The sequence below is a fragment of the Hippocampus comes genome, unplaced genomic scaffold (assembly GCF_001891065.2).
Source record: "Hippocampus comes isolate QL1 unplaced genomic scaffold, H_comes_QL1_v1.1 scaffold78, whole genome shotgun sequence".
Taxonomy (NCBI): domain Eukaryota; kingdom Metazoa; phylum Chordata; class Actinopteri; order Syngnathiformes; family Syngnathidae; genus Hippocampus; species Hippocampus comes.
The window spans coordinates 2,195,637-2,208,691 of record NW_017805798.1 but is presented as its reverse complement, the minus strand read 5'-3'; the positions used below and the strand labels follow the sequence as shown (position 1 = coordinate 2,208,691).

Sequence of the window (13,055 nt, the reverse complement as noted above, 5' to 3'; positions counted from 1 at the left end):
GGGGGGGCAAATCTGACATTGTGTGTCCAAGTTCTCCTTGGATGTAGTTGGGACTATATTGCGGAGTTTGACACATAGGCAAATCATTATTTATGTCAGATATAAATGTATTTGTTCACAATGATTTGACTTGCCGTTAAATGATGATATTTCATAGATTAAATGTACTACAGGTCTCGGTACTTAATGAGTACTCAAAGAGCGAACATTCGTACTGGTATTGGTCTGAAAAGAAGTGACAGTTAACAATGCTGTGTTGTTAGTTGTGTTACGTTATGACGTTGATCAAGGTTTTAGGGTGGCAACAGTTTGAACCGGGTACAAATGATACAAATACAATTTACTTTTGCAAATGGGATTAAAATGAGAAGGAAGTGAACCTGACCTCAAGGATTTGATTCTTCTGCGGCTCGTTGACTTTTCCGGCCAGACAGCAGTGTGAGATGGCGTTGTGGATGATTGGCTTGTTGGATTTGGCACTCGGCTCTTTGAAAAGCTTTGGACCTTTTCAAGGCATTTCAGAACAATTCTCAACATATGGGAAATACGAGATAGGAAAAGGATGAACAGTATTAACTAACCAGTGTACTCGGCCAGGGATGCGATGGAAGACGCGGTGGAGCCGTTGTCCCAGTCTCTTTCCGCAGCCCGACTGTGGTTACGACTTCCGGGGAACGACTCCACGGAGTCGCAGCTGAGACGCACGACAAGAATGACTGTTGCGCGACGGCACAAGCCGAGGCATATATGTGACTAAGGTGGTGCATCTTACCGGTGGGAGCCTGCACCCCCAGAGTGGACGCTGTCAGCCTCATTGGTGGCAGCAGAGGCCAGCGACAGACTCGATCCAGACTGGGCCGTGCTCAGGTTGTCAGCTGTGAGAGAAAATTGACATTTTAGTTTCGGGAGTGACTTTTGACCCCGTGGCCCAAAGGTTTAGATATATATTACTCCCAAAAAGGTTGTGGTGTTGGGCTTTTTGGGTTCAGGTTCAAGATGAACCTTAAACTGGTCTCTCACTTTTTGCATGCCCTGCTGCTCTCCAATAAGGATAATATTGACAACAAAACGTTGAGATAATTTGGGGAGAAAAAAAAAAGTTGTTCTCTATGTACAAAACATGTAATTAACTTTTTTTTTTTTTTAAACCCCAACGCAGATTCAACTCAAATGTTGTTTGACACTAGGAAATAACCATGTTTAAAAAATGCGTGGAAAGAAAAAAAAGAGAGGCAGTGGAAACAACGAGGCTCTGAGCTCAGGTAGAAATATCCAGTTCAGTAGGTTAAAATGGCATGCTATAGAAATAGGGTGTGGAAGGGTGCGTGCGTGTGTACTCCTTTGTGCACAATGTGACGTAATGCAAAGGACACACCACCAGAGGGCAGTGTCTACACGTGGTGGTTGGTGAGACGCCAAGGGGGAAGACAAGTGGAATGTTCTGAGGTGAAACCTCAGTCAGTCTTACGTGTGGAAGAAGAGCACTTGGAGACATTGTCGCTGGATGACTCCTCCCTGAGGATGGTCTTGGGTCTGTGTTTCTGCTTGGGTTTGGGAGTCTTGGGCTTGACCAGACCTTGCTCCTCCAAGATCTCCTGCTGCTTCCTCCGCAGGTACTCCTGCTTTATCAGCTCCCGCCGCGTCTTCTCATCTTCCTTACGCAGGCGATCCTCCTCAGCTTTCCGCCTGACGTTGATCAAACGCATATGAGTGGCTGTATCGCGGGCCAAGGCAAACACCGATACTGAAGAATTTTACCGGGCCTCGTCGCGCTTCAGCTCCGTTTCCGCTTCCAGCTGCTGCTTGCGGAGACGGGCTTCCTCCGCTTTCTTTTGCTGCTTGAGCAAGAACGCCGCTCTCTTCTTGGCAAGCTCATCCTCTGCTTTCTGCTCATCCTGCAGCGTTGCAACAGAACGAGAGCATGAAATCATCAGTACGCCGAGCCGCGATTGGCTGTTACCCGGGCAACTGTTTTCAGTCGGCAGCAAGTCTCGCATTGATAAACATGCGGGCTTACGTCACCCTATTTTAATGTGGTGGTGCTCGGAGAGTCCAGCAATTTGGTATAGTGCTTGGTGTTAAAAGTTTGATAGGCAGCAATGTAACCGCAGGCCACCTTGTCATATAAATACGTGGTCTTATAAAAATCTTTGCTTGTGTAGGCAAATACCTTGAAGAAGAAGCCCATGACTGACTTTTGCTCTCCATCCGCTTCGTTTGCGGTTGTGTCAGCAGCCTCCTCATCCTCGGGGTCTTTCAGCTCCGACATATCGACTTCGATCAAGTGAGCTTTGCTGCGCTGCACTTCCTCCGACGGTACGTTCTCTTTCCCCGAGCTGTCTGAGGAGTTGTCTTTGAGGGTGCTGGACAGGCAGTCGTCAAAGGACACTTCAGGAGCAGACAAAGCATTCAGGTCCACCCTGGTGGGGAGTCGCATGTTCACATCGTCGTGAAGCCGAAAAGCGGCGCTGCGTGCCTGGCTCGAGGTCGTTTTGTTGGGGGTTTCTCCCGCCGGAAGGTTTCTGAGGCTTTGCGGGTCAGGATGCTCGTTCCTGGGGGACCTGCCCCCAGCCGATTGCCTTGGATGCATTTGCGTCTCCGGCCCACTGTGGGAGGGGGCCAAGGTCCGAGCGGTGTGCCGGCTTTGCTCTTTGCTCACCTTGAGCTCCGCCGGCTTGGATCTTCGCCCTGAGCTCAGTTTGGGGGGTTTCCTCGCGGGGGCGGTGACGGAAAGGTGTTCCGCATCGTGTGTAGCGTCCCCGGCTTTAGTGTCACTGTTTTTGTCAGTTGCGAGCGGGTGAGGAGCAGCACCGGGAGGGGACAGTACATTCTGCTTCATCATCATTTCCTGCTGAAGGGACAATTGCATCATCTGCTGCTGGATGCTGCCGATGGCTTCATGCAGCAGCTCGATAGAGCGGTTGCACTCATTGAGGTCCAACTCTTCTTCTTGGTAGAAGCTGCCATTGTTTCCCTTCTTGTCTGCATCTAAGGCACCTGAGGGCGTAGATCCCTCCAGCTCTTTGTCCCCTCTCAGGGCATCCGCGCACATATCGTCTTTAGATGACGGCGTTACTTTCTGTCTATGGCGCTCATCTTTGGAGGGGTCGGCTTTGAGTGGATTGGGCAAAGTGTCGCCCTTGCCGCCGCCGCCGCCCTTCTTCACTATATGCAGGAAAGCAGCCTTACCCAGCTTTTGCCTCTGCCGGGCTGACAGCACTTCCATCTTCTTCTTTTGATGCTCGATGGCACGACGCTTCTCCTCGAGCTGCATGCGCAGCTGTACAATCTCGGATGCAAGGACGCTGGCACCGCCGCTCCCGTCACCGGCACGAGGGCAAACACCCAGGGGTGACGAGGGACTCTGGTCTCTTTTGAGCCTCCAGGAGGACGACAGGGGCCCGCTGCTCTCGGATCCATCTGGAGTGGTCCTCTGCGAGCTGGAGGCACTGGAGCGTAGGTCGTGGTTACTGCCGAAGCGCTGCTGCTGGGCTTTACGCTCAGCAAAAGAGGTCATGCGCACACTTCCGCTGGCCACGCTGCTGGCCTGAGAGTAGGCGCTAAGGCATGGGCTGGAGCGACCGCTGCAACCGTTAATGTCTTTGTCCTCGTGCTCCTTGACATTCATGTCCTCCTGAAGTTTGGCGGATTCCTCTTCATCATGCTCATGAAAGCACTTACTTGGCCAAGCGAGGTCTTTTGCCGGAACGGCCTCATCCAAATCCTCATCCTCTTCGTCCAGGTCTTCAAGATCCGGATCAAGGCTTGGGCAAGGCTTTGTCACCTCCGAATCTGAATGCAGGTAGAAGCCTCCGCCGGGCTCATTCGACGAGGTGTCCACACTGCTGGTGGCAAGGGGTCGGAAAGCCGCCTGAGCCCGAACAGGCTCATCTGACAAGTCAGGCTCATCAGCCGTGGGAGTAAATGTTTTGTTCAGGCTGAGGGGAGCTTTCTTATGAACTGCGGGAGAAGATCCGTCCCCCCTGCGTGAAAAGCTCTTTCCTGTGGACCGGAGCCCCTCGCCACTCTCCTCTTCCTTGTTCAGGCATACAGACTTCTCTTTAGCTGGTTTCAGCACGGCAGGCATCAGCGGTTCTAGGTAGAAACCATCAGCTGTAGGTTTGGACTTGGTCTCTGGTTCTGCTGCGGCAGACGCTTGGCTCCCATCAGGTTTTTTGGAGATGGAAGCAACCTCCGTCCTGGCCACCGCCACCAGAGATTCTTCTTCGCAATCCAGGTGAACTTTTCCCATGAGGCCGTGACCATTGATTCTGCGCATCTGGGCTAGCATGGGTTGGTGAAGTGAAGCTTGGTGTTTCGGCGTTACGTTGATGACGTTGGACGCCAGGCTGTCTTTACTTATTGAGCGGGCAAGGCTGACACTGTCGCCGGAAGCAACATCTGCATCGCTGTCAGCAGTTGAATGGCACATGAAGGGGTTCAGTGTGGACACTGGCCTGAGGAAGGGAAATCAAATACATTTATTACAATTATTTCTCGAGTCTCCTGACAATTGAATACACCACTTTTTCTATCTACTACCTACACTACTGTTATAGTTGGGTGGTTCTATGGTCTATAAATAGCTTCAAGTCAATATGTTCGGATAAGGATCAGCAGAGAAATGCAAATTCCAACCAACTGTTACTGGCACATCACACTCAGGAACTGCGCTTGACAGTTCTGAATTATTTTTACCTCTGTCTCTTGTCGGGCCAAGCGACAGCAGAACCTCGGGCCTGTCTGTCCATCTGGGTCAAGGAGTTGGAGCGGTTCCTTAGACCTTAGAAGGGGGAAAATATTGATTTCAAATGTTACAAAGAGGATTCAGACGCTCATCAATTCTGTAACGTGATGCTTTTACCCGCGCCATCATCTCCTTGAGGCTTCTGTTGTCTCTGGCGCAAAGGCAAGAGAGGATGGGAAGGACTAAAGGGTGGACCTCCTCTACTAAGACACAACAAAAACAAAAGAAAACAGTTTTTTTTTCTTCATTTTTGGTAGCCGACAATATCAAATCGTGTTTTGTCTTGAAAAGAAGAAAGTATAATCCAACAATTCCCTAAAAAAAGTATCAACTCCGTTTCTTTAGACAAATCGAAACCAATGAGGGACCAAAAGGCAGAGGAGCCTAAGGTACTGAGATAAAACTCTTCACTTTCAATTGTATTTTTGGAGAATCGACAAAATAAAAATTAACTAACTTCAGCCATCTGATTCTTGTTAAGTAATATGACTAACGTGTCTAATGGAAACGGCACATAATGATAGTGCAAGTCCACCAAGAAAACAACCAAAGATTAAAAGAGATCCGGGCAGGTTGAAACACAAACTTCCTCACTCCAGTCACGAAACACGAGTCAATATAATATGGTATGATGAAATCACCTGCTACAGATTTCAGGGCCGCTCTGGTTTTCTGACACGCCAGGACTGGCCTTGAAGCTCCGTTTGGTGGCATTGGAGATGGGCACTGATGGACGAGAACTCTTTGGCTGAGCAATGGCTCGAGCTACAGGAATGGACAGAAAAAGACTTTCAATGGTAAAGATGACGGTTTCAAGATGAAATATTGCTGCTGATAACAAACAGGAATGGACAGAAAAAGACTTTCAATGGTAAAGTTAAACGTGAAGGCTTCAAGATGAAATATTGCTGATAACACACAAAACACTTTCCACTTGCATCAAGTGGGCAAACGTACCATCTTTCGACTCTTGCAGGTCCCTGGGCAGGACAAATTCTGGTTTGACAGTCTCAAACCACCAGAAGAGTTCAGCAATGAAAACCATCACGTTGTGCTGCAAAGACAAGCGATGATTACTGATGGTGTCTAATTTTTGTAGTTGTTGTTACAAGTTTCATCTTTATATTGTGTAATGAATCAAAAGAGTGGGTCATGCCACCTTGAGCACAGGAGGCGAATAGAGTATGTCTTCTGTTGTCAGATAGAAACTTTTATTCAGATACTCGTTGGCAAACTCTCTGAGCAGATGGATGTTGTACAGGCTATCAGCCATGGAGGGAACTTCCTTCAGGCAAATATCTGATCGGACAGGAACAGAGCAGATCAGATAAGGACTTGACTGAATGGCGCATTGGGAGTTTATGTCATGCTAAATCTTGTGGAATAAAAAAACAAAAAAATCATGTTGTTCAACACAAATTCTTCAGGGGCGTTGAGAATTTTGACTTAGACAAACTGAACGCAGTGTGTGTCTGAATTCAGAGTTTCGCAACAGGATGTTATGGGCATACCCTCCAGCTTCATGAGGTCTGGACAGTAGTAGTGGACAACCGTAAGCAGTGCCGCTCCATCACAAACATCTCTCATCAAATCTTCCAGCAGCGGGAAGAAGGGAAGATGGCGGCCAGACGCATGCTCCCGACGATACCGTACCTTTGAACATAAGAGAGCCAAAATCGAATCAGACAAATACTATAACAACACTATCAACGGAAATATGACTACAGGGGCACAGAACAAATTTTTTTGCACGGCCGAGCCAGTCAAAAGCACATTTGACTCAAGGATGTTTGACCTTATTTGTTGTCTGAAGCCTTCTGGAGTGAAACATCCCACCAAGGTTCTCCCTTCCAGAGCACAGGGTTTTAGTTGTATTGATAAGGACTGAAATTCCAGGATGCGGTTCAATGAAAAGGCCCTGTGGCATCAGTTGAGGGAGAACCCTGAAGAGAGCTGGTTGCTGATGGTGGGATGGAGGTGCTAACGCAGTGAACAACAGGGAGCCAGAAGCCTACGCGAGAGGGTGGCAAGTGATGGAGCCCAATCAAAGGGGGCAAGAAAAAAAATTGCATAATGGGGGCAGATGGGTGATCACAAGCCCGCGTACGTAAAACGAGTGCACAATTTCAAGACGTAAAATCCCCAGTTTGAATCTGTATACATGATAGGGCATACGTCTCTCTACTTTAATGCTTCTCCTAAATGTGGTACGTTCAGCGAGACCGCACTTGGGAGGGTATTGGATACAAAGAGCAGAAACAGGGAATTGGTGTCCTTAGACATCAAGGAATCAATCGACGTCCAAAGGCATGAAATATCATTGATACAACAGCAAAATAATTGTTCCAATATGAAAGTAAATACAGTACCGATCTATTCACAGCCATTACGTATTAACAGCACAGACAAAGGCAACGGACCAACCAGCTTTTACAAAATACAAAGCAGCCCAATCCTACTGCTTAATGTTGTAAATAGATGCAGGTGGACACGCTCAGTGGTCAGACAAAGTGATACCACCCGGTGACACACTAAAGGAGATCATTGTGTTAAAAAGGGTAACATCTTCAAATTCACTTTGCTATTTGTTTGTGTTTAATCTCATCAGCCGCCGTGACTGCGTGAGGCTAAACTTAATTGCATCCCCGACTTGCCGCGGTCAAAACCATTAGAAAAATGGCGTTTCGCTTCAAGGCATGGCCATCGATGAACATGAGGATCAAACAGTCTTGTAATTCTTTACAAGCAGTTTATCAATCATGCCCATGCCGAGCAAAGATGTGTCAGAACCGTTTGAGTTATGATCAGACGAGTGTGTGAGCAGAAAAGCGAGAGGTGATGACAGAGCAGGTCAGCGTGAAGGGCAAACTGCAAAGAAAAGGAGACGTGCCAGCAATGACTTTCATCTGACTCTATTGAAGCAAATACAAAAGAATAAAAATCAACACGGTTAGCTTATCACACATTGTGTACTTCAAATAATGCCATAAAACGTGCCAAAAGGTGATTTAGAATTAAAAAAAAAAAGCAAGGACAGGGTTTCATCGGCTTGATATCCCCTCGGCTAAAAGAGGCATAGAATGAGCTCGAACAAGCCTCGGTGAGGTGCGCGCACACATCAACACAAAACTATGCGTGCGTGGAGGAGAGGGAGGGTGTGTGAACGAATGGGGTGGGGGTGGGGGTGGCTTCCAACTTACAGGGACAAGCTTCCAATACCATTTGGAGGGAGACTATCCAGTTTTGCAAGGATAAGAGAGGGGAAAGGAGGGATAGATGGGGAACAGGAGCAGAGATATTAATTGGTCAAAGGTATTAGACAAAGGACTGGCGCTGCATCCAATTTGAATAGAGAAACACAGGAAAGGGGACAGAGCAACACGTGATAATATAGTCAAGGAGCGACACAAAGAGCAACGCCTCTTGACGAGAACTTGTTTACCTTTTGGTGACTGGGGGATTCCAGAAGGTGGTGCTTGACTTTGTGTTCCTTTTCGCTAATTTCCCTCATTTTGGTGTTGACCTGCAGACATTTTAAGGCGGCAATGTCAACGTGGCATTTTCTTGGTACAGCCAAGATCTGCACATGATGCTCATAATACCTCCCAAAAACAAGAGAAAGAGTTTGCGCATGTGTCCGATTTGACTCATTGCACACAAGACAAACGGCTGATGTCCGAATGGTGTCGTCAGTGTGCGATTTGCTACATATAAAGATGAAAGGCGAAAAATTCAATTGACAGATTTTCTGGATTTCCTATAGGTAAACAAGTTTTTGACCACGGGATTGTTACTAAACAAGAGAAAGAGTTTGCGCATGTGTCCGATTTGACTCATTCCACACAAGACGTATTAATGGTGTTGTCAGTGTGCAATTTGCTACATATAAAGATGAAAGGCGACAAATTCAATTGACAGATTTTCTGGATTTCCGAGAGGTAAACAAGTTTTTGACCACGGCAATTGAGGTGACCATACATCAGCAAATACGGTCACGCTGTACAGCCCCAAAAAAGGGTGCGACCTTTTTTGTGTGTTTGTACGACCGGCTGAAAAAGCAGGTCACACCAGTGCTACCAGTCCAAATGTTCGTCAAGCCCTGCATTATTCACTCATGCAAGCGCTTCAGCTGCACTTATTTTGATGGTTTGAATTTGGTGATTAAATTATATGACTGTTAATTGAACATCTTAATATAATAACGAGGTTGCTGTGGTTGGAGTGTAATATATGATTTCAGAAAAAGCAAGACATAAAAAAAATATATATATCCATAAAATACAGGCAAATGTTTGTTTGCGCAGATGTCGCCATGACACCGCTCAAAACGTAACCATCTCTGCTTCAATCGGAACCGGGAATAACCCCGGTTGACGTGTGCCTTCTTGTGTTCCACAGACTGGTTTCTACCTTATTGATCCAGAAAACCATGGCATCCTCCAAGTCAAAGGGAAGCTCCTTGGAGGGGTTGAAGGTAGAGAAACGCTCCACAGAGGTGACCACTTTCTCAATGCTGATCATCTCCACTGTGTAGGCCATCATCAGGGCATCAATCATGGGGATGTGGGCACTCTGGAAGAGGACAGGAGGAGCGCATGATAATTCTGTGTCGTGTCAAACACACGCAGTGAAGACACAAGCAGATGGCTTACAAGTATCTGCTGTGGCACTTAAACGCTGATGGGGGAATACTGTGCGCAGGAGAAGCTCACAGTGTCTTTCGGGTTTTCTATGAACATGCTTTGTCAAGTCAGCAAAGTGGGAGGGGCTTTAAAGCCCGACACGCGGGACAAGCGCTATCCTGCACAGGATTTTCCATCCCCTCGCTGGGCTTTGTGTCTGACTGTGTGGATTATGACATCATGCCGCAAGCAGAAAAAGCAGACTCACACTGGTCTCCATCGTAACAAACAGGAAGGAAGAGCGCTGAAAGCAACTCAGCCGGTGGTCAATGGACATTCTGTCCTGTGATGAATTCCAGTGCGTTAAGACCAAAATCATGGAGCCACCGCAATCTTGTTCTGAGACGCAAGCTCAGTTTCAAGTTAAACTAAGCTCATTTTAAAACAAATCATCCCATACAAAAGAAAGCTGACTGAACTACAGTAATTTGTTTCAGGCTCAAAACAAGCTGCCGAAAAAACAAACAAACAAACAACAAAAAAACATAATTGGGTAAGCAATTTTAAGTAACAGCTTAAACTCCTGTCATATAAAGTTTAAACAGTTAACAAAAATGAACACAGTAAAAAAAAAAAAAAAAAGGCAATAAAAGAAAATAAAAACAAGAGTGCTAAACTACATTTTACATTTATAAGACTAAAACGAATGTGGAAATCTCCTTTGCTTTCAACTTTGTCAATTAATTGTAAAAGTGCTTTCAGGGTTCATTTTAAATCTCCGTATTTATTTCGGTAATACCGTACAGCTGTACTGAAGAAGGAAGGTCCAACAGTCCTTTCTGTGTGAAAGTGAAGTAATCGTGTTGAAAGCAAAATGGAGCGTACAAGTCGGCTGCATTGATCAAGGAGGCTGTTCATTCACGCTGAGCTATAGTTTGTGGTCTAAATACAAAGAGCGTGACATCATCTTTGGGAAATGGAGCTGCCGCTCTTGGATACCACTCCTCCAGGAAGTAGTATTCTGCCGAGTACTCCACTGCCGTTGAAACAAAAGTGCGATCTGCAAATCTGCTTTCTATAGTTTTTAAATTTCCTCGTAAATGTGCACTCGGGCGTCAACAGTGGGCGACTGCTTAGCACATCTGCCTCACAGCGGAGAGGTCCTGGGTTCGATTCCGGCTCTGGCCTTCCTGTGTGGAGTTTGCTGTTCTCCCCGTGCCCATGTGGGTTTTCTCCGGGTACTCCGGTTTCCTCCCACATTCCAAAAACATGCATGGCACGTTAATGGAGCACTCTAAATTGCCCCTAGGTGTAATTGTGAGCATGAATGATTGTTCGTCTACGTGTGCCCTGCGGTTGGATGGCAACCGGTTCAGGGTGTCCCCCCCCACCTACTGCGAGATGACTGCCAGGATAGGCTCGGGCTTGCTCGCGACCCTTCGATGCTAAGCGGTTCAGCTAATGGATATATGGATGGATTGCACATATTGCCCTGCAGCATTCAGACACTCCCAAGGTTGCATTTGACTGCCGTCTTGAATGACAATCCGAAGCCGTTACAGTAAAATTCCTCTCCGTCATTTAATTGTACAATGATAAGAACAGCCTCAATAATCTTGGCAGCCATCTTTAGCTCCTTGTAAAGGTTAAATGTAATTTCAAGGCGTGCACACATTTGCACGCGCCTCATGGCCAACTCTTTCCGGAGTACGACTCACCATTTTAATGGGCACACCAGCCAGGTCCTCCTCCGTGACGGCCGTGTCGTCGCTCTCCACAACATAAATGCCCTTCCTGTCCAGAGATTGGATGACGTGAATGATTGTTCGTCTACGTGTGCCCTGCGGTTGGCTGGCAACCGGTTCAGGGTGTCCCTCCACCTACTGCTAGATGACTGCTAGGCTCGGGCTTGCCCGCGACCCTTCGATGCTAAGCGGTTCAGCTAATGGATATATGGATGGATTGCACATACTGTCCTGCAGCATTCAGACATTCCTAAGGTTGCATTTGACTGCCGTCTTGAATGACATTCCGAACCCCTTACAGTAAAATTCCTCTCCGTCATTTAATTGTACAATGATAAGAACAGCCTCAATAATCTTGGCAGCCATCTTTAGCTCCTTGTAAAGGTTAAATGTAATTTCAAGGCGTGCACACATTTGCACGCGCCTCATGGCCAACTCTTTCCGGAGTACGACTCACCATTTTAATGGGCACACCAGCCAGGTCCTCCTCCGTGACGGCCGTGTCGTCGCTCTCCACAACATAAATGCCCTTCCTGTCCAGAGATTGGATGACGGAGTGGTGCGACTGGAGGGATGCGGCCTGCTCTGTCTTGAGGATGAGGGCGCAGACGCGACAGTAAAGCTCGCAGGACAGCAGCAGGCGGATGACGGGGGGCTTGATGTGTTCCTGGTCATACTGGTCTGTGTAGAAGGGATCCCTCAGGTCCTCGGGGATATGGTCTGAAATTACAAGCAGGCGGCTTTTTTGACGGGGGGCTTGATGTGTTCCTGGTCATACTGGTCTGTGTAGAAGGGATCCCTCAGGTCCTCGGGGATATGGTCTGAAATTACAAGCAGGCGGCTTTTTTTGAGTCATATTTGTTCACATCCCACTTCGGTTTACGAACAGCAACATTTACAAGTGCAAGTTGCAACTCAAGAGACGTGGTTTGAGTTTTGCCGGGGAGCCGAACAAATGCACGCATGCACTCACGCAAGCCTCAAGTGATTCCATTTGTGTGGATGTGAAGTCACACCAAATCCAGACATTGCAACCTTATAAGGAGCCGGTACAAAGCACTGGACCTCAGTGTGCCAAAACCAAATGGTTGTACTCAAAATAGCTTTGAAAAACGTTTACAAAATCACGTTTTACAATGCAACAGTGGGTTGAGAAATAACCTTGTTCCACTCAATCAGATTTTACACCGAGTGTGTCCTTTCATTCGAAAAACACTGGCGGAGTGTGTGCGAAGTGTTCTTTTCTGACGGGATGAAGGAAGCCGGCCGTCAGCAGCGTCACTTTCACAAAAACAAGGCAGGCGGCTTCTTCCCGCAGCTCGCCAAAAGCACTTTGGTTCAGGGAGGACGATCCAGACCGATGTAAGAAAAGGGAAGATTAAATACAGAATGTCCACGAAAATGAGAATCCATCCAGATGTGGCCAAGATTCTCCTTAGGAATACCAGACAACTGTGCATCTTTTTTTCATTTAAACAATTGATAGATGCATACTGCTGAATCTGAGCATCACATTCTTTTGCTAATGCAACCCAGGAATCAATATGGGCTTCTGCTTGGAAGTACTGGGTCTCCCTCCTCACAAGTGAAATGGAGATTTAATACCGTACAACTGTTTCAGGTTCTTGATTTATAAATCAATAAAGATGGCCTGAATCTGCTCCAGCACCGCATTTTGTTCCTTGTTGAGTGTGCGCCTTACTCACCGAGGGGGAGTAAAATCCAGACAGACATCCGTATGTACACGAAGAAGACACGACTGCTCAGGCTGCTCACGACTGATATTTGTTTCTCGCAGAGGACAAAAAAAATAAATATATCTGCCCGTGAACAGGCACAGGTCGATTCCCAGTTTGACGGTTTAGCAAGTTTTTAAAAAGTCACAGTTTCAATAACCGCTAGTAGTGGCTGGGACCGGTAATGAGCTCGTTTTTTTTTTTT

The 13,055-nt window shown here is 47.0% G+C and overlaps 2 protein-coding genes across 4 annotated transcripts in view; both read right to left on the bottom strand.

Annotated features, from left to right (window-relative positions):
- Nucleotides 1-11,178, bottom strand: part of camsap1b (calmodulin regulated spectrin-associated protein 1b) — a 12,916-nt gene extending 1,738 nt beyond the window's left edge. The window contains exons 1-16 of one of the 3 annotated variants that reach the window (XM_019885594.1): nucleotides 11,088-11,178; nucleotides 9,158-9,319; nucleotides 8,190-8,270; nucleotides 7,948-7,980; nucleotides 6,259-6,400; nucleotides 5,907-6,046; nucleotides 5,705-5,801; nucleotides 5,389-5,512; nucleotides 4,865-4,950; nucleotides 4,699-4,783; nucleotides 2,171-4,457; nucleotides 1,759-1,895; nucleotides 1,469-1,686; nucleotides 773-875; nucleotides 582-694; nucleotides 386-504 (exon numbers count right to left, since the gene is read on the bottom strand). In XM_019885594.1, coding sequence (XP_019741153.1) covers nucleotides 386-504; nucleotides 582-694; nucleotides 773-875; nucleotides 1,469-1,686; nucleotides 1,759-1,895; nucleotides 2,171-4,457; nucleotides 4,699-4,783; nucleotides 4,865-4,950; nucleotides 5,389-5,512; nucleotides 5,705-5,801; nucleotides 5,907-6,046; nucleotides 6,259-6,400; nucleotides 7,948-7,980; nucleotides 8,190-8,270; nucleotides 9,158-9,319; nucleotides 11,088-11,090 — 3,930 coding nt within the window. In that variant the 5' untranslated portion in view covers nucleotides 11,091-11,178. The remainder of the gene's footprint in view (nucleotides 1-385; nucleotides 505-581; nucleotides 695-772; nucleotides 876-1,468; nucleotides 1,687-1,758; nucleotides 1,896-2,170; nucleotides 4,458-4,698; nucleotides 4,784-4,864; nucleotides 4,951-5,388; nucleotides 5,513-5,704; nucleotides 5,802-5,906; nucleotides 6,047-6,258; nucleotides 6,401-7,947; nucleotides 7,981-8,189; nucleotides 8,271-9,157; nucleotides 9,320-11,087) is intronic. The other 2 variants (XM_019885595.1, XM_019885596.1) reach the window with 2 other exon arrangements.
- A 22-nt stretch (nucleotides 11,179-11,200) lies between these two features.
- Nucleotides 11,201-12,009, bottom strand: LOC109525161 (calmodulin-regulated spectrin-associated protein 1-B-like). Its single transcript, XM_019885452.1, has 3 exons — nucleotides 12,002-12,009; nucleotides 11,877-11,955; nucleotides 11,201-11,775 (listed from the first exon to the last, which is right to left on the bottom strand). Exons 1-3 carry the CDS (start codon nucleotides 12,007-12,009, stop codon nucleotides 11,512-11,514), a joined length of 351 nt encoding a protein of 116 aa, XP_019741011.1. The 3' UTR covers nucleotides 11,201-11,511.
- Between the last annotated feature and the right edge of the window lie 1,046 nt (nucleotides 12,010-13,055).

Excerpts from the sequence above, each read along its gene's own strand:
- LOC109525161 (XM_019885452.1), bottom strand. Across the intron at positions 11,776-11,876 it reads ACCAGTATGACCAGGAACAC|ATCAAGCCCCCCGTCATCCG; the intron begins ATCAAGCCCCCC and ends GACCAGGAACAC.